Genomic DNA, 24732 nt, shown 5'->3' on the forward strand with positions numbered 1-24732 from the left:
ATTGTAGCTAAACGTCTAGCGTCCTTGTCTTTCTTTAACTTTCTTTTTGCAAAACCACTCAATTGACGTTTGTCTATTTTGATTCATTTTCTGTAGCCGTTAAAAAAAATTACTGATAGTGATCATGTAATCTTTATTTATTTATCATTTATTATTATTATTGTTAAGTTAGTGTTCATAAACGAGTTATCTATGTTCTTTCAAGAATTTCAAGTTGATAATAAAACAATTTACGAAAAATATTTTTAAAGCTTGTGTCATGTGGTGCCCCCCTAGTGGTTGTGAATGGTTGGTGCCCCTGGGCACTGGCCCAAGTGCCCTTATGGATAATCCGGCTCTGACTGATACACAATACCCTGTTGGGTCAACTTAATGGCTGCTCTTTGTTTTTCTTAATTTTTAGGTTCATTCTGATCACCCATTCCTGAAACTTCTTATTCAGCCTTTGTATAATATTTAATATGTATTATTGTGTACAATATTTAATAAAATGCATTAATAAGTAAAATCTACATTAACAATTTTACAATTGCAAATTGTATTTTACAACAATTACATTTACAATTACAGGTTTTTAGGAATCAACAACATCACATGAAAATGCACTATTTTATTGCCCATGAATTCTACAGCTTCGAGATTTAATGTTGAGCAAACATTCAATTTGACATAAACATTCTGCCCAGGTCACTGACTTGAGTCGATTAAGCTGTGAACACATAGTAAGACTGATGATGACCTGATCACACCACATGTAGACTGAGATATGTTCATGATGCTGTCATCTAAATCCTATTGGAAGAGCTAGGACATGGCAAGTGGCTTGCATATAAATAAATAAAACAATCTTATCTAAATGTTCTGAATTAGATCCTGAGCTATAAATATTCAAGATATTTATAACCTACTGAAAGTCATTCCCCTGGTTTAATGTAGAGCGTCTGATACATTTGCCCTTATTAGGTGACAAGTGACCACAAGAAGAGTTTTTGTTGATGGAAACAGAGCCTTCAGTGTAATAAACAGGGCTTGATGCCCACATTGACATCGGGTCCTTTCTTCACAGAATGAGAACACTTCCAGTCTTCTGTTCCTAAGTCAGGCTCATTGTTAACACAATCTGAGATGTACTTTGCATGAATACATAAGAGAGTTTGTTTGCATAGTTGCAAGGTGGCCACAGAGAGAGAGAGAGAGAGCGCCAGCGCTGGACCGACTTCTCTGTAAAGTGCAGTGGTGACCGTCAGTAGTTACCTGTGTGGGCAGACAGACAGCGCTGGTAAATGATCTGTAAGAGCGGAGGGACTGACGTAAGACAGTGTGGAATTACATTTACCTCTCTCTGAGAGTCAGTGCAGGGTTGTTACTGAGGAAAGAGAGCTGCTGCTCCAGGCTGCAGACACGAAAGGCCAGGTAACACGACGACAGGATGAGCAGGATAATGCTAGGAGACAGAAGTCAGACCTACATCAACAGCTTGCTTTTCAGATGGAAATAGAAGACCAGAGCACTGTAGCTATACGTGACTCACTTGAAACGAGTTAGAGGGATGAAATCACAGAGGGACTTTATGTGTGATCAGCTGGACACTAGATGGCAGTGTTGGGAGTTTCTTTGTGATTCATAAAGGGGGAAAGGGAAATTCAACTTTTCAACATTACATTACATTATATTTTCGATAGATTTCACAACTATTGAAAATCTGCAACTAACAACTATTTGAAATCCTAAATATTGAGAAAATCGCCTTTAAAGTTGTCCAAATTAAGCTTTATTAATTAGACATGCATATTACTAATCAAAAAATACGTTTGGATGTATTTATGGAAGGAAATGTAAAAAATATCTTCATGGAACATGAATTTTACTTAAAGTGCCCCTATTATGGATTTTTGAAAATGACCTTTCATGTAGTGTGTAACACAGCTCTAAGTGAATTAAAACATCCTGCAAAGTTTGAAATCTAAATGTGCACAGTGTATAAAGTTGTTGTCTTTCCAAAGAAAGAGTCATGAAAATGAGTCGTTTTAAAAACAAATCTTAAGTTGTTTCAAGGTGACGTCAAAATGAAACATTATCATATTTATGCCCGCCCACTTGTTGTGCACACAGACCCAGGAAAACTTGTACCTCCCCTCCCTCAAACACTGTGGCGGATCATGTGGAGAAGAGCTGTGAATCCGTTTGGGTACAGTTAGGGTATGTCAAAAAACTCCCAACTTATTTTCTCCTCCAACTTCAAAATGGAGGAGAAAAGTGTTGGGAGTTTTTTAGACATACCCTGTCTTGGAAAGTTGTACACAGAGAATGCATGCGCATTGCAGAGCTAGACAAGACAAGCAAAAAGTGTATAAATGTATTTTTTTAAAGAAAATGACTGATCGTTCTGTCATTTAATTTCATTTTAAAATTTAGCGTTAAACGAATCGTTTGGGAATCGTTGAGCAAAAAAGGAAAAAATAAATGCATATTTTAAGTCAATAATTTTTTTTTTGACCTTTCATGCATATCAACCTGTTGTTGGGGACTCCCAAAACCAAAATTTGAACCTTTCATTACTCATAATAGGGGCACTTTAATATCCTAAGGATTTCTGGCATAAAATAAAAATCTATATTTTGACCCATGTACTGTTGGTTATTGCTACAATAAATGCGTGCTACTTATGACTGGTTTTGTGGTTCAGGGTCACATATGATACACATAATTGTAAATAGTTTAACTGTAATATATTGTTTTAATAATTAAGGTTCTGAAAACTGATCGTGTTTTTAACTCCTAATGTATTTGGTGGGGTGTTTGTTTGAATTTGTCGTTACAATCACTATAATCTGCAGACCACAATTTGTCATCTTAATCTGTTGAGATTGTTGCTTTGAAACATTTCTTCTGGACACATCTCTGAGTGTTTTCTGAAATCAATCAGCAGACTCCACTGGTGTGTGCACATGGCTCTGTGTGATCCACTGGACAGACAGTTTACAAGCATAGCTGTTTATCCCTGCTGCACCACATAAACTACATAAATCAGGCCACATGACAATTACTGGAACAGGTGGACTGGCAAGCAAATGCAAATTTGTGAGCCCAAGTAATGAGGAAAATCTCCCCTGCCTCTTGATTTGGTCTATTTATAGAGCTTGGGGGAAAAGTTGACTTTTTACTGAAGTACGTGTAAATGTGCATCCTTTTCTTCTTCGATTTTCAATTGAAGTATGTTGACACAGTACCCACACTTCAAATTAATGGTGATAAAGTGATTGTTAGTGTTCAAAAAATGACAGAAACCACTGAATTATGTGTCTTTAAACAACACACCAGTCTCTGTAACAACATATAAGCAGGAGTGAGAGAACAAGCATGACCACATAGTAAGGATGGTCCAGCCAAACTCACAGCAGGATGAAGAATTTCAGAAGCTGGTACTCCATCTGGCCCAGTTCTGGTATCGTCTCCGTCAGGAGCATCTTCTTGGTTTCCAGACTTTGATCTGAAATGGACAGAGCATTATCACCGGATGATGAAATGCATGACACATTGATTTAAGTCCCCTTAATCGATTTTGAATTCAAATGTTTCTAATTCTGTTATAAATGCATACAGTTAGCAAATTAACTACATGGAATATTCATAAAATATCTATATTATATGTGATCTACCCATAACCCTTAGCCCCAAAAATGGCTTTTAACATTACGCAAACAAGCATTTAAATGTATAGCATCTATTAGTCTTAGCAGAGGCTGGTAATGTTTTATCTCTTCTTTCTAAAATCTCCTTCTGGGCTTAATCCTGTATTGCATAATGGACCGGAGCAAACAGGAGCGTTTCCTGCTTCATGTCCACACACACACTGAGAGAACCAAGCACTCACAACATGAGCAGACACATGACGTCAAACTGAAGTGATCAGCTTGTTCCCGAACAGAACAAAATTATTTAATGGACATTTTTTCATTCCATCTGAGAAACATTTGATAAAATGGGCACATGAACTGCCAGTCTGGTCTGAGAAATTAATCTGCTCATGGCTAATGCATTCCCCGCTGCAGAATTTCACCTGGCTTTACTGTCAGAAAACACGGCACAAAAATGACCCGATAATGTGCAAAGCTGGGGGATTTTATCTCTCATCAGTGGGCAGTATGTTATATTCTTGTAAAGTCATCTCATTACACTACATGTTTATTTCAGTAAGTGCTAGTCTAAAATATGCAATAATGAACATTTCATCACTTCTATCCTATCATTACCCCTATCAAAATAGGCAGTGTGTGTGGGAGTATCATACTCAAATAGATTTTGATTGTCATATTCATATTATATATATATATATATATATATTTTGGAATATATGTTTGGAAACATTACTATTTTTAATGTTTTTGAAAGAAGTTTCTTCTGCTCATCAAGCCTGCATTTATTTGATCAAAAATACAGAAAAAAATGTAATATTGTGATATATTATTACTATTTAAAATAATTGTTTTTAAATGCATCTGTGATGCAAAGCTGAATTTTATCACATTATCACATGATGCTTTAGAAATCAATCTAATTGTCAGGATCTTGGTAAGGGAGGAACTCAGGTGCAGACAGGGATTCTCAAACAAAGGGTTTATTACAAAAAGGGGAAACAAAAACCCACGAGGGGGAAAACACGGAGCAAGGTAAAGACTAAATAACTAAAACAGGACTGGACTGACAAGATAAACAAGGACTCTAAATACTAACTATAAACAAACACTCACGGTAATACAAACACTTCTTAAGGAACAATCACAGAGTGGAACAATCACAATCACAGGTACAATCACAATGACAATGACAATGAACCGACGCAAGACAGAGCACACTAGGAGATCTAAATAGGGGTACTAATCAAGACGCGACAGGTGTTACAGATAGGACAATCAAGACACGACTAGGTTAACAAGGGGGGCGGGGCAAGGGAACGAGACAACACAAGCACATGGCCCAAAGACAAGGCCATGCGCTTGTACACAAAACATGGGTCTGTCATGATCCTGCCTCAAGACTAGGAAAAATCAAGGACACGAGGGCAGAATCATGACACTAATATGATGATTCATTATCAAAGTTGGAAAAAATTCTGCTGCTTAATATTTTTTCAGAACATGTGATACTTTTTTAGGATACTTTGATAAATAAAAAGTAAAAAAAGAAGCTGTTTTTAAAATATAAATATTTTGTAATAACAATATACACTACTGGGCAGTAATTTGGGGTCAGTAATTTTTCTATCTTTCTTCTTTTTAAATAAAATCAATACTTTTATTCAGCAAGGATGTGTTAAATTTATAAAAAGTTATAGTAAAGAAAATATATTATTAGAATATATATTATAAAAAAAATTATTTTGAATAAATGCAGTTCTTTTTAACGTTTTATTCATCAAATATATTAGACAGCAGAACTGCTTCCAACACTCATAATAAATCGGACTATTAGAATGATTTCTAAGTGATCATGTGATAGACTGGATGCTACATGTGACACTGAAGGCTGGAGTAATGATGCTGAAAATTCAGCTTTGCATCATGGGAATATATATATATATATATATATATATATATATATATATATATATATATATATATATATATATATATATATATTTTTTTTTTTTTTTTTTTAAGTATATTCAAATAGAAAACTATTATTTTAAGTTGTAATAATATTTCACAATATTACTGTTCTTTTCTGTATTTTTGATCAAATAAATGCAGGCTTGATGAGCAGAAGAAACTTCTTTCAAAAACATTAAAAATAGTAATGTTTCCAAACTTTTGGTCTGTACTGTATATATACTGTATATATGCTATTTACATGTTTCTACTAGGTGCTTTGGAAAAAAAAAAAAACTTTTAGAACACCATACAAACATTACTTAGTATTACTATGGCATCCTTTTCAAAAATATCTAAATACCTTTTTTAGTCAGTCACTCACCCTCCAGAGGCTTGTCTGTCTGGAAGGGGGCGTCTACAGCACTCAGGCCGGCCGTGGAGTTTCCCAGTAAGTCAGGAAGAGATGAAGATACAGACACAACTGATGGCTTCCTCCTCCACTTCAACACCGGAGGAAACTCATCTGGTACAGGAAAAGCTTCAGGGACAGGGAACTCATCCTATCCACATGGAAATAAGGCCACACTAGGATTCATTAAGCATGAATTATGCCTGAAATGAAATATTTCATACATCCCTTTTATATGAAAATTAATTTGCAACTTGTTGTCATTGGGTGGTAACACTGTGAATGAAAATTGACCAAATGACAGAGACTTCACACTCTTTCTCTCAAACCTACCAGAGATAAAGAGTTGGGTTCCTCCATGTACTGCTTGAGGCTTAAGATCTTCTTCCCATTGACCTGAATGTCAGACAGCAGCATGATAAAAGCCCACCTGTCATTAGGCTAAAACCCTTTACATATTCTCAACATATTAGCCCAGAGGTACGGTCTAAACTCTCACCTGTAGATGTGTGCAGATGCGTCTCAACACATCATAGACGCTATCTCTGGACAGCAGAGACACAAATACATACTGTGGGTGGAAAGCACACAAACATATTATCATTAGAGTGAAGAAGTTTAAACAGAGACTACAATACAGAACATGGTGGATTTGGCACATTCACTTATATTCATACTAGAAAATCCAGCTACAGATGGTGTGTTTTTTAAACAAGTCGGTTTCAAACTAGTCCAAGCTGGTCTTTAGATGCTTAATGGTGGAACTATGCTGGAAGATCTTGGAGCTTCAAAAAACAGCTGACATGCTTCAAAACACAGCTTCTTTATGACCATAAGCTTGTAAAACAATGTCATTTCAGCACCTTTAACTCTCTGGTCATGCACCTAAACCAGCATGGACAACACTCTTCAAAATATAGTTTCCAAAAGGGGATTTTCACAGTAATGCCAATATAAAAGAAGCATATTGGATTCCCTAAAGGTGGTTTCAGTGAACAGTTCTTACATATAATCTCACTACCAGGAAAAGGATCATATTTTTTGAGAACATTAAGGGTACATGAAATCCAATCTCATGAGAGACAGAGGCTTTATGGATAAGTACAAAACAAATGCATCCTTCAAGTGGAGTCGAAAAATAATGAAATTACGTGCACATGAATGACTAAACAAATTCTCTAAAATACCTAACTTTTGCATGCATGTTCACATGAAAAACATTTGAAAAGCATGTTTGCATAGGGCACTGGTAGCAGTGGAAATTTTGCTTCCATTAGAAAAAATGCAAATGAATTCATTATTCATGTATAAATAATAAAAAAAATCAGCTATGTATAATAATGTACAGTATATAGGTGGTGTATAAGAGATGTGGCTGTATTCACTTGCCTATATACCTGCATAAACAATTGCCAGCATTCAAACTTTATGATTTAGTTATTTTGTATCCTTAACTTGAATGCATAGTAGTGGCTGCAATAACAACTGCCTAGGATTTTACCAGGTGCACTTCAAAGCAGCTAGTTATTATTTTTCACAATGGCCATTTTGTTCTGCATTCACTGTACAGGAAGTAAATTACTGGCTTAAAAAATCTAGAAATACTGCCTATTCACAGGACTTAATACTCAAAGCAATGCCCAACAAGACTGCATTCAACTGCTATATTCCACAAGTTCTTCAGTCATGAAGCCTTTACTGAAAAGAAGTTGATGCTTAGTCCACGGATACAACCAACGGAAAGAAAAATGACACATGAAATGTCAGTGAATTTCCTCTAGAGATTAATAAGAGTAAATGGAAAAGAAATCAAGTCTGCAATCACAAGACCTCAAAATGAATTCAAACATTTGCATTGTGCACTTTTAAGACCAAATTATTTGCCCCATGCTAGTCATATTTATAGCTGTATTCTCTTGCTATAGTCTCTCTAAAAATGCTGGGTTGTTTTAACCCAACTTTGGGTCAAATATGGACTACCCAACCATTAGTTACAATTTTTACATGAGATTTTTACCCCAAAAGTTGGGTTAGTCCAAATTTGACCCAAAGTTGGGTTGAAATAAACCAGCATTATTTTAGAGTGTACATATCTTATTTGTGTCGATTTTAATATATTGGAATTTCATAAGAAACATAAAAATGTTTAACTTTTTTTTTTCTCTGTTTCAGTACTAGAGAAATCAAATAAGACACAAACTGTGCACAAATTTGCCAAGATCCCAGAATCTGCAAACTTTTCAAGAGATTTCAATCTCAAATGTTTCTCATTAGAATTCTACAAGACCAAATAATCTGAGCTATGTTATCCACATTAATTTCAGTCCATTTCTATTTATCACCAAGAAATTCAAGAAGAAACAGAGACATACAATTTGATCTCCATTAAGTTTCCTGAGCTGTGAAAGCGAAATCACTTGATCAAATCACCAAATAATAATTCATAAAGACAATAATATCTGATAACAAATCAGTCCTTTGCCAGTCCTTGTCTAATTGCCAGGCTACTGAATAATGGTCTTCCTTTCTAAACCAGTCTTATTTTGCTGACTTGAATCAACAAAACGCCATACATGCTGACAGTTGTGAGATATGCTGACTGAAGACATAGATTCTGATAGTGCCACAGCATATGCTGACTAAGCTTTGTATTTCAATCTCCTGGTGGAAACGCACCTTCTGACTGCTGTCTGTGGTGATGGCCAAGCCATTAGGAACCAGACCTGCTGTCTTATGTTTCTTCACCAACCGCACGGACGCAACAGGAATGGCCACCTGAGAGGCAAGAGAAAGTGGCAGAAAAAAAGGAAGAAGTTCCTTGTTTCAGAGTCCATCTTAACTTACAAATTCTTGCACACAACATTTTCCCTCACAAGGATGGAAACTGGACCAGCTAAATCTAATTACTAAATAACATGGTGCAGAAAGAAACGTTACGCTTAATTCAGCACAACAAACTGCAACGTGGCCTGCAGCCAAAAGTACAAAAAAAAAACCCACCAGTCATTCTATGATCATTCCTTACGAACTTGTACATTTGTTCTGTGTGATTATTCCTATTGAGTTTGTTTTGATGCAAAAAATTGTACTACCTTATTAACCAGAAACATGTCTGTTCTGTGTTGTTTTCTGGGGCATTCAGACATTTCTGCAGTTAAATTGATATTTTCACAATGTACTCAGGTATTTATATACATGCCTTAGTTCTTTTGCTGCTGTGCAAAAATTTAATTTGATTTGACGTTCAGTTTTCAAATTAAATGTTTAAAAAATTGCTCTATTTTCTACCACAAATGGCACCTTTTTCCTGGGCATGAACTTTCTAGACATGTTTATAATCATCGGCATAGATGTGACGCTCACCTTGATGTCTTTACCAAAGAGGTTGGCGTAGAAACACAGCCAGTTTCGAGAGATGTAGAGTCGGCCTTGTAGCAGGATGTCTCGCAGCAGAGCACAGGAGTAAACTAAAGGACGGGGCATAAGTGCACTTATACAAGAGATCTGCAAGTCACGCAAGATGATACTGAACAGCATCAAATTCTGTTTCACTTGAACTAGCCCAAAGCATCTTGATATCAATGTCAGACGGACTGCAACAGCATAATATCACCAAACACCAAGATAAAGATGAACATGAAATTAATTAAGGTCCAAATGACTGAAAATAGGGGTAATTTAATCCTTGAAATAAATGTTTAAGGATTTTAAAACAATTGAAATATATAATATAATATAATATAATATAATATAATATAATATAATATAATATAATATAATATAATATAATATAATATATTCATCAGGTTTAATGCAAACTTGTGTTCATTTTCTTTAGATTTGTTATCAGAACTAAAGAAAAAAAATCTAAATTAATGTGCATTTATGTACATAAGAATCTTATGGCAGTGTTATGCTGATGAAAATAAAATCTTGATAGATAGATGGATTGATTGATTAATATATTTTAAACTATATTTAATTATAAAATAGTTGTTGTGAAAATATAGCTATTACATATAGTGTTAGATATATTATATAAAATAATTACACTTGTATATTGATAATATAATATAATATAATATAATTTAATATAATATAATATAATATAATATAATATAATATAATATAATATAATATAATATAATATAATATAATATAATATAATATAATATAATATAATATAATATAATATAATCATCAGGTTTAATGCAATCTTGTTTTCATGCGACTCCAGGGTTGCTATCAAATCTAAAGAAAAAATCTAAATTAATGTGCATTTATGTTTATAAGCATCTTATGGAAGTGTTATGCTGATAAAAAAAAAATCTATAGATAGATTCATTGATTTATATTTAAACTATATTTAATTATAAAATTGTAAAAAACTATTACATAGTGTTAAATGTATTATATAAAATAATTACACTTGTAAATTGATAATATAATATAATATAATATAATATAATATAATATAATATAATATAATATAATATAATATAATATAATAAAAAAGCATGATATGAAGCATTTTTAGTAATAGTTCATTAGTGGTACATGTATTATTAAATATTATTATTACAAATGTTCAGACCATTGCCCATCTCTGTATGTAAAGGACATTTTTATTAACACAGCATGTGCACCTTTCTGATTTTAAATAAATGAAACTACTTTAAAGCAACTGCAAGATGTTTCTGAGGAAGCTAGATTATCTGATCATTTCACAAGGTCACATTACAAGGAACGGCAAGATGCAGCAAACTATTACGTAAGAGGATGCAGTGGAAGGAGAGTGATAACAAACTTACCTTTCATCAGGAGCTCTTCTTTGGCAACGCTCTGGAAAAGCTTGTGGTACTGCGCATTGTACTTGCTGACGGTCTGTGAGGAAGCAGAGGAAAGAGAAATCAGCTGCTTCGCACAGCTCTTCTGCAGCCGGGCTCTTTCTCGTAAGGGATGTGAGCTCTGCACCAAGCTGAGCATGCTGACACGACACAAACACTCCACACCAACCGAGACGCAGCCTCGCAGATACCCCGTTCCTCTCCACTGTCCCGGGACACAAGAGCCAACTTAGCTTCGTCCTCTTCCTGTGAGCTAACACAGAATTTCTTCTTTCTTCAGAAGCGTCTCTCTCTCTCTCTCTCTCTCTCTCTCTGTCGCTCCTTTCACTGCCCAATCACAGACATGCAGCAGAAACACCCACTGCACCTTGACGGAAAAACTTGTGGGCTTGTTTCTAGCACATTTGTCTTCAGCAGCGCTCTCTCACTCTTGCTTCCTGCAGCTCAGAGCGTCTCAGAGCAGACCGATGCACAACAGATCATTAGGATGATGGATGTTCATTACGTAGATGGGCTGATCCAGTCCAATTTTTAACCCTGCTTTTAACTACACTGTCTGTTATAAGCTGTAATAAAAGCAATGTCTTAATTCTATAACCAAGGCAAGGGGCCTGGAGGTGTGACAGTATCTTTCATCGTGTCACGTCACTTTTACTCAAACATCCTGAGTAGCAAAGCTGTGGTCACAGAATCTACTCTAAAATCTATCAAATTACTCTGTGATAGGCACCAAAATACATTTTTACGATTTTAATTTTAAAATTAATGTATCGTTGGCAAAAATGCTAGTCAAATGTCCCTGGAAAAAGTTCATACGCTGACATAAATGTGTAATTTGCAGTAATTTTACACAAATAGTTATAAAGAATTTTTGAAGTAACACTGAAATATTATCTTGTAAAACATACTCCAATCATTTTTGTTTTATTTAAAACTTCGAAAAAACTTGTTTTAAAGCGGTTAAGGTGTGTAGAAGGCTAGGACACATGAGTGACACACTTATCCACTAAAAACTCCATGAATGCTAAAAATAATTGCAAAAATGCTGTATGTGGGGTCTTTTCCACCTCATGACAACTAAAGATATGTTTATTGCTCAGAAAAGAGCACTGGATGTATACAGAGGTTTTGTTTATCAGATCTCAGTCTCAATTTGAACATAATAATATTGTGTTGTTTTTTTATGTCCAGAGGACAAGGTTTAGCTGCCTGCTGAAGTAAGTCCATCATCTGTGAGTAAAACACATCTTTCTCCAGTTGTACGGCTGTACGGCTCTTCTTTCTTAGTTTTTGCCATGAAACAAAAGCTGAGGACATGGGGAAATACTTAATCTGATAGAAAATGCACTATAATACCAATATACTTTATTTTTTATATTTACATCCAGACCTTTTTAAATATGGTTGAGTGCCAAACTGTTTTTCGGGTCACTGTATTAATAGGTTGGACAAAATGATTTTGAACTGTATGTCATCTGGTACTTACAGATCCACGGTAGCATTTCTTGACGTCCTCGTATGACAGATCATCGATTAGATGCACCCTGTGATACAGAAAGAAATATGTAAGAGGATCTGGAAAAATATTAACCTGGAAATCCAACATGATGCAGTTTAAATGAGAATGCAATGGTAAAAGCACAGTTTGTGAACTAGAAGGCATATTTTCCTCCACAATATGTAATTTAGTTAGGATTAGCATAAAAACAGTCAGGTTAACCTCAGGATGAATTCGTGACAGACAAGCCGATGATCCGAATAAACTCACGCTCAGGCCCGAGGCAGAGGGCCGTCCCATTACATAAAGCTTATGACTTTGACACACTAATAATGTTTCAAAAGAAGAGCTCAAGACAGTCACGTGACACATGAAATTGATTTGTGCACAAACTGATTTCTGTTAGACATATTGCTAACACTTTCTATAAAGCCTGTATTTATAATACAGGGTTCTTATAATGTTAAAGCACATTTGTGGTTGTGTTACTTAGAGTATGATTATTTGTAACACACAATGAATACCATATTACATCTAAATAATCGATAACGGATTATAATGATATGATGATATGTACTAAATTATTGTGCAACAAAGGCAAGATATGGGACTTACAATAATTTATAAATATATGAAATATAATCCATTGTAATTTATGTGGATGCAAGGTGCTTATTGTGCTATAAATCATCATACTATTAAAAGCTATAACCACAAATTATTAAGTACATTAAAACTGTTCTTATGCTTATTAATGAGCTGATACAACATATTATACGATTTTTTTATAATGCATTATTAATTCATTATAATGTCCTAAGAATTCCATTGTAATCTTTCATAAACATCGATGAGTTTTGTTAGGAAACAGCTGATCACTTAAGCAATCAATGTGCTTACAATTAAACATTCATTTTTGAGTGAGTTATATTTTGACATTACAACAAAACAAATGTTGTTTTATAAAAAAAAAAAAAAAAAAAAAAAAGTAATTGAGAATTGTTTTTATTTTAATTTTATTTTTATGGTGCCTGTAGAATTCCTCAATGGCCAGTCTGTTAAAAATTTAGCAGCAAAATTGATTGCTCATTGCCCAGTTGTTGAGTTGAGCTTGGTAACTAATGGGTTACAGGTTTGACATGTCAACTTTTGGCTCCACCGGGACCACAAGTTTATCTGTCCAGTGGTCTAACCGGTTGGGACACCTGGTGTACTTGACCTTTAAAACTACTCTTCTGCAGTGGGAAGGGAACGTCCTGTAAGTTTCACCGGAAAAACTTCAATGACAGTCAAGAATGAAATAATGACAACTAAGGACATCACAGGCTATCAGAAATCAGATTACAAAATGATCAGTCATTCTGGACTCTAACACTCTGTATTGTACGGCCCCTAAGAGGAAGAGCTGTGGGAACACAGGCACGTGTCCAAGAGTGCAGCAGAGAGTCCTCTGGCACAAACACACATCTCACTGTGCTGCTGCTGACAGGACAAATGCATCTGTTATGCTTTTACCATCATTCAGCATAACAGGGAACACCGCTACACCCACACTCGTGAACAGAAACATGTTTCTTTTCACACATCATTGTTGCCGAGAAGATAATATTATGTCCCCTTAGGCCGCTGCTGTTATTGCTGCACTGTGCTGCTGTATCCAATAAAAACGAGCATCCGAGTCTATTATAGATGATTCTATATTCCTTTTGTCGCCATTTCAACAGAGAAACAATGCCTCATGTAGCGCTGAGTGAGCTGCAAACATTTGCGTGCTTTAATTAAATAATAAAACCAAATAGAAATGGCCAGCAGTATCTCAGTAGTGTGTGAAACACAATATGCTGTGTGAAGTGGGGGTTTGTTTTAGAGCAAGATGTCATGTGGTTTCCTGTGTGGCAAGTTAGTCGTGACCGTGTTCAGAGTGGCATTCTACTCACTCAATGTGAAGAATATGGTGTGCAGAAAATACCAATTGTCTGTACACGGTATGCATGTAAGTCATAGGTCTATTTGTAGTTTTTAAAATGTACTGTCTTTTGCCTTGGATGAAAAATAAATCGAAGAACATCAGATACACAACAATTGTGCATTTCCCCTCTCTTCATAACTTCTTGCCTTTGTCAGTACATGTCAATGTTATTACAGCCAAAATTACTTACTATATGCGCATACTTTAAAGGAGTAGTTCACCCAAAAAAGAAAATGATTATTATTATTATTATTTTTAACATACCTTTATATGTCTCCACTTAAGAACTGTATGACTTTCTTTCTTCTGTGGAACATAAAATAATATATTTTGAAAACTATTCATGCAGTCGACATAATATCTTATTTATTTGTTCCACAGAAGTCTGGAACAACATAACAGTGAGTAAATAAAAACAGAATTTGCATTTTTGGGTATGCTATCCCTTTAATCATGCACATTGAGCTATAATATTAGTGAACTGTAGTATAGTGCTTTAAAATAATCTGTCTACTGTCTTGTACGAACTTATTTCAAAGTTTCAGCCGAGGTCCTGTCTGTTGGCAAATCTGCATATTGTGTTTGAGAGCAATGGCCATTGGCTATTGCTCCTGAATATTTAATTAGGTTGGCCTGTAAACAAGGGAGGCTTCTGGGGACTTTAAATATTTATTGTAAATAAATTCATAGCAGTTATAGTTTTAGTTTTTCAGGGCCATATTTTTTCATACTCAATAATGCATTTTGTAGCTCTAATAGTACTTAGGCAAAGAAATCTCACTAACAATTAAAATTCTCAAGCTACCCATGATGTAAATGAGTGTTTCTTCATCAGAACAGATTTGGAGGGGAATGGTTCCTGTGAGAATCTTTCAGGGCAACGAATCCTCTGAATTGAATGGGTGCCGTCAGAATGAAAGCTGAAACAGCTGATAAAAACATCACAGTAATCAACATGACTCTAGTCCATCAGTTAATGTCTTGTAAAATGAAAAGCTGCATGTTTGTAACAAACAAATCCATCATTTAGGTGTTTTAACTTTATAGTCCATAATTCATAATAATGCTTCCTCAGTGAAAAAGCCCATTCCATGTTATTCTTTAATATCAAAATCCTCCAATATATTTGTTTAGAACTGTTTTTGCTTGTAAGCAACTAGAAAACTATAAAAACACAGCTTTTCACTTCACAAGACGTTAAATGATGGACTGGAGTTGTGTGGATGATTGTGATGTTTTTATCAGCTATTTAAACACTCATTCTGATGGCACCCATTCACTGCAGAGGATTTATTGGTGAGCAAATGTACCAGTCAAATGTAATGCTGTATTTCTTCAAATCTGCTCCAATGAAAAACTCATCCCATCATCTTGGTTGGTCTGAGTAAATTCACACCATTTTTTAAAAATAGGCTTGGCTCTGGTGTCATGGCATATACATGCCATCTTTAAAGACAACTGTGTCTAAAATTAAGAACAATTCATTCAGCAGCCTCAAACTACTGTTAAATTCAAGTTTCTCTTTGTTATTTAAGCATAGTTATATAATAATTCTGCTTGCAGATACCTTAAAAATGACAGAAAGGTAGAGCGATAATACAACTGCTGTGTGTTTTGTGCTATCCAGACATGAGTCAGGCGCTCTTATTATGCTAGGCTCAGGCACTGTGTTGACTGCAGCATGTCATGGTTGCACTGCCTGCGGAGGTGGAGAGTTACCAGACTGGCAGGGTGTCTGTGTGCCCTTGGCTGAGCTTCTGCATAGGCAGACTGATTAACAGCCAAACTGCATCTAGAGCCAGAAAGGCAATATGTCCCAGCGGTAGTGTACAGTCAATAATTCATCTAGAAGCGAGTAAAAGGGGACAAAGATCGTCAAACATGGATTTTTACAGAGGAAACACGATACAGCCTTTGCGATACTGAGCTGTTCAGTCATTCTGCCCTGTGGACGTCAGCTGTCTGAACAGAACAGATGACAGTGTGAGCACATGATACAGTGCTCAACTAAACCCCATCTGGAAACATTCCTACAATTACACTCCGCCACAGAACAGACTTATATAAGAAGTGCACTACACATATTATAGAAAGTTCAATACAAATTCTTAAATTAGTGAATCTTAAAGGAATAGTTTAACCAAATTTGCTGAAAATGTACTCCCCCTCAGGCCATCCAAGATTTAGACGAGGAATTTAGCTTTAAATCACTTTCTCACCAATAAATCATCTGCAGTGAATGGGTGCCGTCCAAACAGCTGGTAAAACATCACAATATTCCACAATTAATCAGCACAACATTTATTTACTAATTAACCTGTTGTGAATATAAAAGCTGCATATTTTGCTGGCAGAAATAGTCCATAATACATAATAATGTTTTCTCCAGTGAAAAAGTCCATCCCAATTGTCCTTTTACTCATATATGTTTAGAACTGTTTTGGAATGTTTTCACATGTAAACAATGCTTGATGTTTTCATATTTCCCTCCTGATTCAGACAAGATTTTTCCACTGCATAGAGAAAGCAATACTGTGGAAAGAGGACTCATTTAAAGTTAAAAAGTCTTAAAGGGTTAGTTCACCCGAGAATGAAAATTTGTCCATCTTCTACTCACTCTCGAAGCATCCTAGGTGTGTGTGACTTTCCTCTTTCAGAATAATCCAATCGGAGTTATATAAAAAATTGTCCTTGCTCTCACAAGCCTTTCAATGGGGATAAGCGGGTGTTTGTTGTCATCAATTCAGAAGACGTAAAAAAAAAAAGCGCATCTGTAATAAAACGTTCCTCACGAGGCTCCGGGGGGTGAATAAAGACCCTAAAGTAAGGAATCTCTGTTTCCTTTGCTCCCACATTTCCCAGCGGCATGCGCTCGACGCATACCTCTTCCATCTTCCTCCTGCACATCTTACTTTTCCCAACAGCCAGCAGAAGTGAGAGAAAAATGTGTTTATTACGTTTGAAAATCTGGATATTTACAAAAAAGCATGGATTCACTATTAGGGGGCCTTTATTACCCCCCAGAGCCGTATGAGGGATGTTTTATTACAGATGCGTGCACTTTATTTCATGTCTCCTGAACAGTTGACAACAAACACCTGCTTACACCCAATGAAAAGCTTGGATTGGATTATTCTGAAAGAGGAAAGTCACACACACGATGCTTCGAGGGTGAGTAGAAGAGGGACGACTTTTCATTCTCAGGTGAACTAACCCTTTAATGATGGATTTGTTTATTGCAAACATGAAACTTTTTACCTCACAGGATGTTAAATTGATGAACTGATGGAATCGTGTGCATTACTTGTGGATTATTGTGATGTTTTTATCATGTCTTATTTGAACTTTCATTTTGGCGGCACCCATTCACTGCAGAGGATCCATTGGTGAGCAGTTGTTATAAAGCTACATTTATTCACATCTGTCCCCACGAAGAAACAAATTTGGATGACTTGCAGTTTAATAAATATTCAGCATATTTCATTTTGGGGTGAACTATCTGAAGTGTTTATTATTATTATTATTATTATTATTATTATTATTTTCTAATAAGGCTTAGGCTTAAAGGCTTAACAATACATTTGAAATCTAATATAAATTTTTGCCTAGGAACAGATTTCAAACAAAAATTTCAAATGACCTTTTTTAGATTTAAATTTTTCATCACTGAATAACACATAGATTTATGTCAGGTTGGATGAACTTACCATCAGTAATAAGTGTGACCAGATTTCTGAGTTGGTACCACATCAATGTTAAGCATACAGCTGAAAGACTGAAGTTTACCATATGTTTTTCAAAACAAAACAGTAAGAGTAGATCATAATAAAATGAGAGCTATCTGTGCACATGGTTTACAGTAAAAATCATATTTCCTATCGTGGCTTAGTCTGGGAAGTCATGGCCTAGTGGTTAGAGAGTTAGACTCCTAACCCTAAGGTTGTGGGTTTGAGTCTTGGGCTGGCAATACCACGTCTGAGGTGCCCTTGAGCAAGGCACTGAACCCCAACTGCTCCCCATGTGTGTGTTCACGGTGTGTGTGTGTGTTCACTGCTGTGTGTGTGCACATTGGATGGGTTAAATGCAGAGCATGAATTCTCAGTATGGGTCACCATACTTGGCTGTCTGTCATGTCACTTATCATAAGATGGTATTATATAGAAAGGACAGCTGATAAGTGATTGTATTAAATCTACAGGCTGCAACAATATCATTTTTTTTTGTTGTGTATGAATTATATGTTAACAGTCTAAAAGAATAATAAAAAATATAATTTATCACATATTATATATATATATATATATATATATATATATATATATATATATATATATATATATATATATATAATAAATAATTAAACAAACATTAAAAGCCTTTTGTTTACTTAAGACCAGATAAAGGAAGTGAAGCAAAACCAGATTCTGTAGAAAAGAGTGAAGTGATGTTTCCTTCTGAGAGTGTGTAACTTCTTGTCTTGACCATTTCTTATGACTTCCTGGTCACAAAAGCTCATCTATTTTCTAAATCATTTGTACTGTGTAGGGTCAAAGTGACACTGACGCCTAACTGAAGCATCTTATGACTGTGGGGAAAACCCAAACCTTCCAGGACAGAACAGGCTAACAGAAAGACCTTCTGACTCAGCCAGAAGTCGAAGCGTAGACACTCTTGATGTAAGACAACAGTTTTACCAGCTATGCCAAGAAGCCACACACATTCATCAATCACTAAAATACTTTAAACTTTCAAAATAGTTTAAAACCAGATTATATAAAGGCGAAGTTGAGTCTACCTTTACCAGTCAAGTCATAACTTGCCTGAAGTGCATGTCATCGTCCTTTGAGGGCTCTGACTGATCGTGAGGCGTTAGGAGCCCGACATCCTCAGCCTGATCCTGATGATCACTCATGGTCTTAAGCCTGCGACACACACAGACACACAGAACAACACGTCACACACACTTCTAATGAGCCAACAAGAAAATTCAGTCTTTTCCCACTGCTATTTCAGGAATACAATTAAAAAGGTGTGATAAATGGACCACTGCTGCACTGAATGTTGCTCGGGCCTCTTCTCTCCCTTGTTATTTTTAATTGGGAAGCTTCATTAGGATGTAGTTTAACTCATCTGTGTGTGCACTGACAGACTGTTTCCTGTTTTTGAAGGTCACACCATTTGATCCGCTGCTTAATGCACCCCTGGAGAATTAATGCATGCTATACTGTACGTCACACATATGCAGCTGGTGTACTGCACCTCCAAATCACTTAACTAGCAGTTATCCTGCTGACAGAATGCTAAACGCATCTACAGGACACAAATGAGAGGAGGGCTTGTTTTTAAAAATACAAAGAGAAATACAAAGACAAGAGGATTAAACAGCCAATGCATGATAATTGTAAAGAGATGACAGTTAACAGTTAAACACTAATGTTTCATGGGCTTTAAGGGATCATATCATACATATTTTGTTATTAATATATTCTTCATTATAATTCAGTTTTTTCATGACGCTTTTTTCACTCTTTCTGATCCTTAGAATGAAGGGTATTTTGTGCTGCGGTGCCTTAAAAAAAGCTTTCCCTTCACACGGCAAGTTTTGCTGTTATATTATACTTTATAATAATTCTTGTCAAATGAACTCCGATCTGTTCTCTAATGAAATCCATGACTTCATAAAAAAAAAAAGCAGAATATGTCATGTAAATAAACCATGTTTTAGTGATGACATGCTATTGTGAGTAATTGCAGGGGGCCACAGGATGATTTAAAATAGACAAAATATTAACTAAAATCGAGATGTGATCTGACATCATATTTCTTATTTTAATTTGTTTCATAAGGTTGTTTCAGTAAGAGTTCCCACAGCTTTGGAAAACCTGGATATATGAGCTAAATTTTACACCTGTGATTTCTACACCTGTAAAAGTAATTGAAATCAAAGTTAACAAAAACTCAAATTAAAATCATTTAAAAAAAAAACAAGTGTGTCTTTAGCAAGGTAATAAAGCAACATTTCTCATTTTTCACTATCTGAAACATTTCAGATAGTTCACCCCAAAATGAGATATGCTGAATATTTATTCAACTAAAACTAAAATAAAACTAAAATGAAATACTTAATCAAATAAGACTAAAAAGTAAACTTTAATTAAAAAAAATTATAAACATGTTTAAAATGGTTAATAATAAAAATTAGATTTTTATGTATGAATCTTAACTCTTAAAAAAGAAAATATAAAAATAAAATCGATTTAAAAAAAGCAAAATATCAGGAAAATAACACTGATGGAAATTAATATATAATTATAATAATATATAAATATAATTTTTATATCAACCTGTAATAACTTATACCTGGTAAAAAATAGAAAAAAAATAGCTATTTAAAAAATAGTGAAATTAAAAACACCTATATCCTGTGCTCACAGATGACTAGAAATGCATGTAAAGAACAACATTTTCTTATTCTTCTATTTTAACTCATATATAAAATAGAAGAATCCTGCACACTGCTATTGCTAGCAAATTAATTTTAATGCAACATTTCAGTCATGCGACCTTTATCGGGTATTTGTTTTCATAAACAAACAAACAATTTAATTTTAATTGATGATATTAACGAATATAGGCCTAACTGTATTATTTTCAAATACTATTAGCTTCTGTGGGGGGTCTGGAGTCAAAAAATTGATAACCACTGATGTACATTATAGTGTACATTATTGGCACTCTGATAAACATGTCACAACTACATTTCTGAAGAAATTTCAGGGGAAGCCATGCTTTACATTTAATCTTAAAAGGAATCACCATTGCAGTGCAGGCCAGACATGTAAACAGCCAATCATGTGTTGCTGTATACATCTGTCTGGTGAAGAGCTTCAGCAGATCCTATAGCTCTGGGTTCTGAACGTTTGTTTTCATATTATGACCTATTTTATTTGATGATATGAAGCCTTTAATAATGACAGACCTGTCCTAAATGTGGAAGGTTAATCAGGGCCCTTCTTTCTCGCTATATTAGTGCGTGTTTACTGGGCTGTAACATCACAGGATAATTGCTAATCCATTCAGCCAAATCAACTTTAGCCTACAGGCACAGAAGCCTCTCTTAAAGACACACCGCCAATTTTTTTAAACCTGGCAATGACACGGATTACAAAATTGGCACATGCTGAAAAAAAGGCATGAGTGCTTGACAAGGAAGCAGTATTGCACATGTTTTGCAACTCTTCAGATACTATAAGCCACAAGCCATAGTAACTAAAGTGCTCAAAAATGAAATAAAAAACAATAGAAGAACTGCTGTAATTTGTTAATGTTAATGGTTTACAACAGGCAATGACGGGAGGTTGGCTGTATTCGTGTAAAGGGCCCTCAGGGGGGTTCACAGCAATAACAGAGAGGCAGCTGTACTGCAGGAGGCTAATGGGCCCTTTCTCATCTACATCTGCAGGCTGTAACTGCACCGCAGGCAGTTGACACACAAGAGAGCTTTCTGATGGATCCGTTGCAAGCCATCCACATTGTATTGTGAGGCCATGCAAGTTGGAAGACAACTCTGTGATGTTTTTTTATTTTAGTAACAGTTAAACTTTCATTTTGAAAAAGCTGGAACCTGGAACACCTTCAAAAACATTTCACTTCCTCTGCCCTTATAAACATGATCATATTTTCTCTCAAAATACCCATGTTACTGCATTTATTGTTACTACTGTAAAACCATAAATTTGGTCACCTTATTTATGATTTTGGTTTTCTGGCAAACAAAAAAAAAAGAAGAAAAAAAAAGGTTATTTCTTGAAACACTAAACGGTCATATCTCATCTGGTGACATATGACTGTAAAGAACTGAGCAGATTCTCCCTGTGAGTGACCTACATTACCGTCTTAACTCAGTCTTAGCTCCTGAGGGCCTGCTCCACTGGCCTTTCCATTTATAAACGTTTCTACAAAGTTTGTATAGAGTGGATATGCTTCGACTAGTTAAAATGACTTGCAGAATGAAAATAATTCTGTTTAGTGTTTGGTACAGACTAAAAGGGGGGAAATGTATGGTGTTTCATTGAATAGTAAATCTGACTTTGTGTACACAGACGAGACTGCTTAAATTAAAACTGGTGTGATGTATAAGTTAAACAGGCTAAATCCATTTTATAGCAGACTAGACTTCTAAAACCACTAAAGCAAGCTTCCGAGCGAATTCCAAATGTAACACTTTAACTAACATAGTGTCAAATTATTTATTAACATTAATATTTTATATATATATATATATATATATATATATATATATATATATATATATATATATATATATATATTATTATTATTATTAAATAATAAATAATAAATAATAAATAATAAATAATAATTATATTATATATAATGGCCATTAATCGCGTGCCGTTTACGACTGCCAAGCAACGTGTCAACTTGGTACATTAACATAGCTAAAATTAATTTATATATTTGACAACGGCTTGTATGTGGCTCAGACTGGAACTAAAATTAGTATTTACTCTTGTGGAATGGGGTCAGTGCAAATCACTGTGAATTTATCGTCAGACAATTAAATCACATTGATCAAAAATATCACCAAGAATCTAACTTATACGTATGCATCGATCTAACAAAATCCAATGAGTGAACAACAGCAGTCAGAGTCTGTGCGCGCGCAAACAATATTTTGTGAATGTGAATACAAAACAGAAGACGTCACTACGCTCTCCAATATAGTGAGTTGAGGTTAGTTGACACGTACCTGACGGACAGGAGATATCCAAACCCTCGCTCGACGTATCCCATAGAGGTGTGTCAGTGTAACGAAAAAGCCATCATTAGCGGTGTTATAATAGTCTGAGCTCATAAAGAGTCATAAGTGTGATGATAGTGAGCGTTATGAAGAGTGATGTCTTATGAGAGCCGTAGCGTCAGCATTAGAGACTCGCGCTGTTATTAGGAAGCTTCAGGAAATCTCGCTGGATTTACTGCTCGGTATGAACGCACACACCTACAACATGAAGACTGACTGACTTCATGAAGCAGTCATTTTCCTAGTCCAGCCACATTCGACAAGGGCTGACAAATTCTTATAAGCATAGGCGCTATGCAAACGCGTGAGGAAATCAATCTGTATGGCTTGTGTTTAACATTTCACACGAGGGATGGTATTTGAGAAGTTTCAGGTAACTTAGCCTACTATCAAAGACAACTAAAATTTGAAAAAGATGGTTATTTCATTTAGATTAAAAACCAAGATGTACATGAACAAATGTACATAAAATATTGTGCAAATTGAGATGTTCACAGAGATCAAAACCAAAGTGAAATTGCACAAAATTTGGCAACTGCTAGCAATAAAGCACACAGAAGTACAGCCTAATGTGTTTGAGCATGAATGCAAGTTACACGGAGATCAGTTGAGCTTTTAATAGCTTAAAGTTCAGCATTAATAAAAGATACATTTATAGGCCAACAACCAGTACACATACTGGTATGCATCTGAGCAATAGATTAATTGAAAACCCTGAAAAACCAGGAGACTCTTAAGACATTGCACTGTGGCCTCACCGTTCACGGGTGCGACAGGTCCTGATGCTGTGACCATGGGGGCGTCTCTGTGGCTCAGGCCCCTCCGCCGAACTGGCTGCGTATATAGTGCATCCCATGAAATCCCAGATGTCCAATGCAGACTTGCTTAGCAGCACGAAGAAAAGTCTACTTCCATGCCCTTGCAGGATATCTGAAGAAAAGTCATTACCTCAGCATCTCCCTGCCTCCCTCCCCTCCCCCTCCCAGCAGCCATAATCAGATTTTACATTCACACTCCACAAAATCATCCCCGCATAATCTCCACTTCTGCATCACGTTGCACATAAACGCGCCTTTTGTTAGAGACAAAACACTTTACACAAGCTGAAAGGGCGTTATGGATCTTATACTCAGATGATTCAAAACAATGACCCTTTCAGACATTTCATTGTTGTCATATGACAGTCTAACAGCATTACAGAAAGTGAATTAAAATGCTAGGGATTTTGAATTTCATGCATCCAAGATATTAAACGGTGAAGCTTTTCCATTATTTCCAGCAACCGAAGAAAAAAGGCCTGCATATTTCATGGAAAATAATAATAAAAATACAAGTCGATGAAAATTCTGCCGTGCACATACAATTTTCTAGTGTTTCACTGACTAACCTTCATTGCATAACCTCAATAAAATGCTTTTTAAAAACCATTATCCAGAATTAATGAACAGTTGAGGAAAATTATTAAGATTTATATAGGGGGAATGAATAGATAATCAGAAATAACACGTTTAAAAAGACAAAAACATTGATACAGTGGAAGTGGGTGTCCTCTAGTGGTAACTGGATCTTACAGTGTTCAGTATGATCATTTACCTTG

At 35.3% G+C, this 24732-nt stretch overlaps 1 protein-coding gene across 5 annotated transcripts; it reads right to left on the reverse strand.

The window, feature by feature from the left end:
- Window positions 1-596: 596 nt before the first annotated feature.
- On the reverse strand, window positions 597-24120 carry LOC113106519 (GRAM domain-containing protein 2A). 5 transcript variants are annotated; one of them, XM_026268537.1, is made up of 12 exons: window positions 23894-24112; window positions 19135-19236; window positions 12334-12391; window positions 10812-10884; window positions 9364-9467; window positions 8677-8775; window positions 6500-6571; window positions 6334-6396; window positions 5974-6151; window positions 3397-3490; window positions 1337-1444; window positions 597-1254 (listed from the first exon to the last, which is right to left on the reverse strand). In XM_026268537.1, the coding sequence occupies exons 1-12, from the start codon at window positions 23989-23991 to the stop codon at window positions 1251-1253; spliced, it is 1053 nt and encodes a 350-aa protein (XP_026124322.1). In that variant the 5' UTR covers window positions 23992-24112; the 3' UTR covers window positions 597-1250. The 5 variants fall into 5 exon arrangements, 4 of the variants coding, with proteins under 4 accessions (XP_026124322.1, XP_026124324.1, XP_026124325.1 ...); XM_026268539.1 differs by lacking the exon at window positions 23894-24112 and adding an exon at window positions 23085-23321; XM_026268538.1 differs by lacking the exon at window positions 597-1254 and having other exon boundaries at window positions 1333-1444; window positions 23894-24116.
- Between the last annotated feature and the right edge of the window lie 612 nt (window positions 24121-24732).

The sequence above is a fragment of the Carassius auratus genome, chromosome 7 (genome assembly GCF_003368295.1).
Source record: "Carassius auratus strain Wakin chromosome 7, ASM336829v1, whole genome shotgun sequence".
Classification (NCBI taxonomy): domain Eukaryota; kingdom Metazoa; phylum Chordata; class Actinopteri; order Cypriniformes; family Cyprinidae; genus Carassius; species Carassius auratus.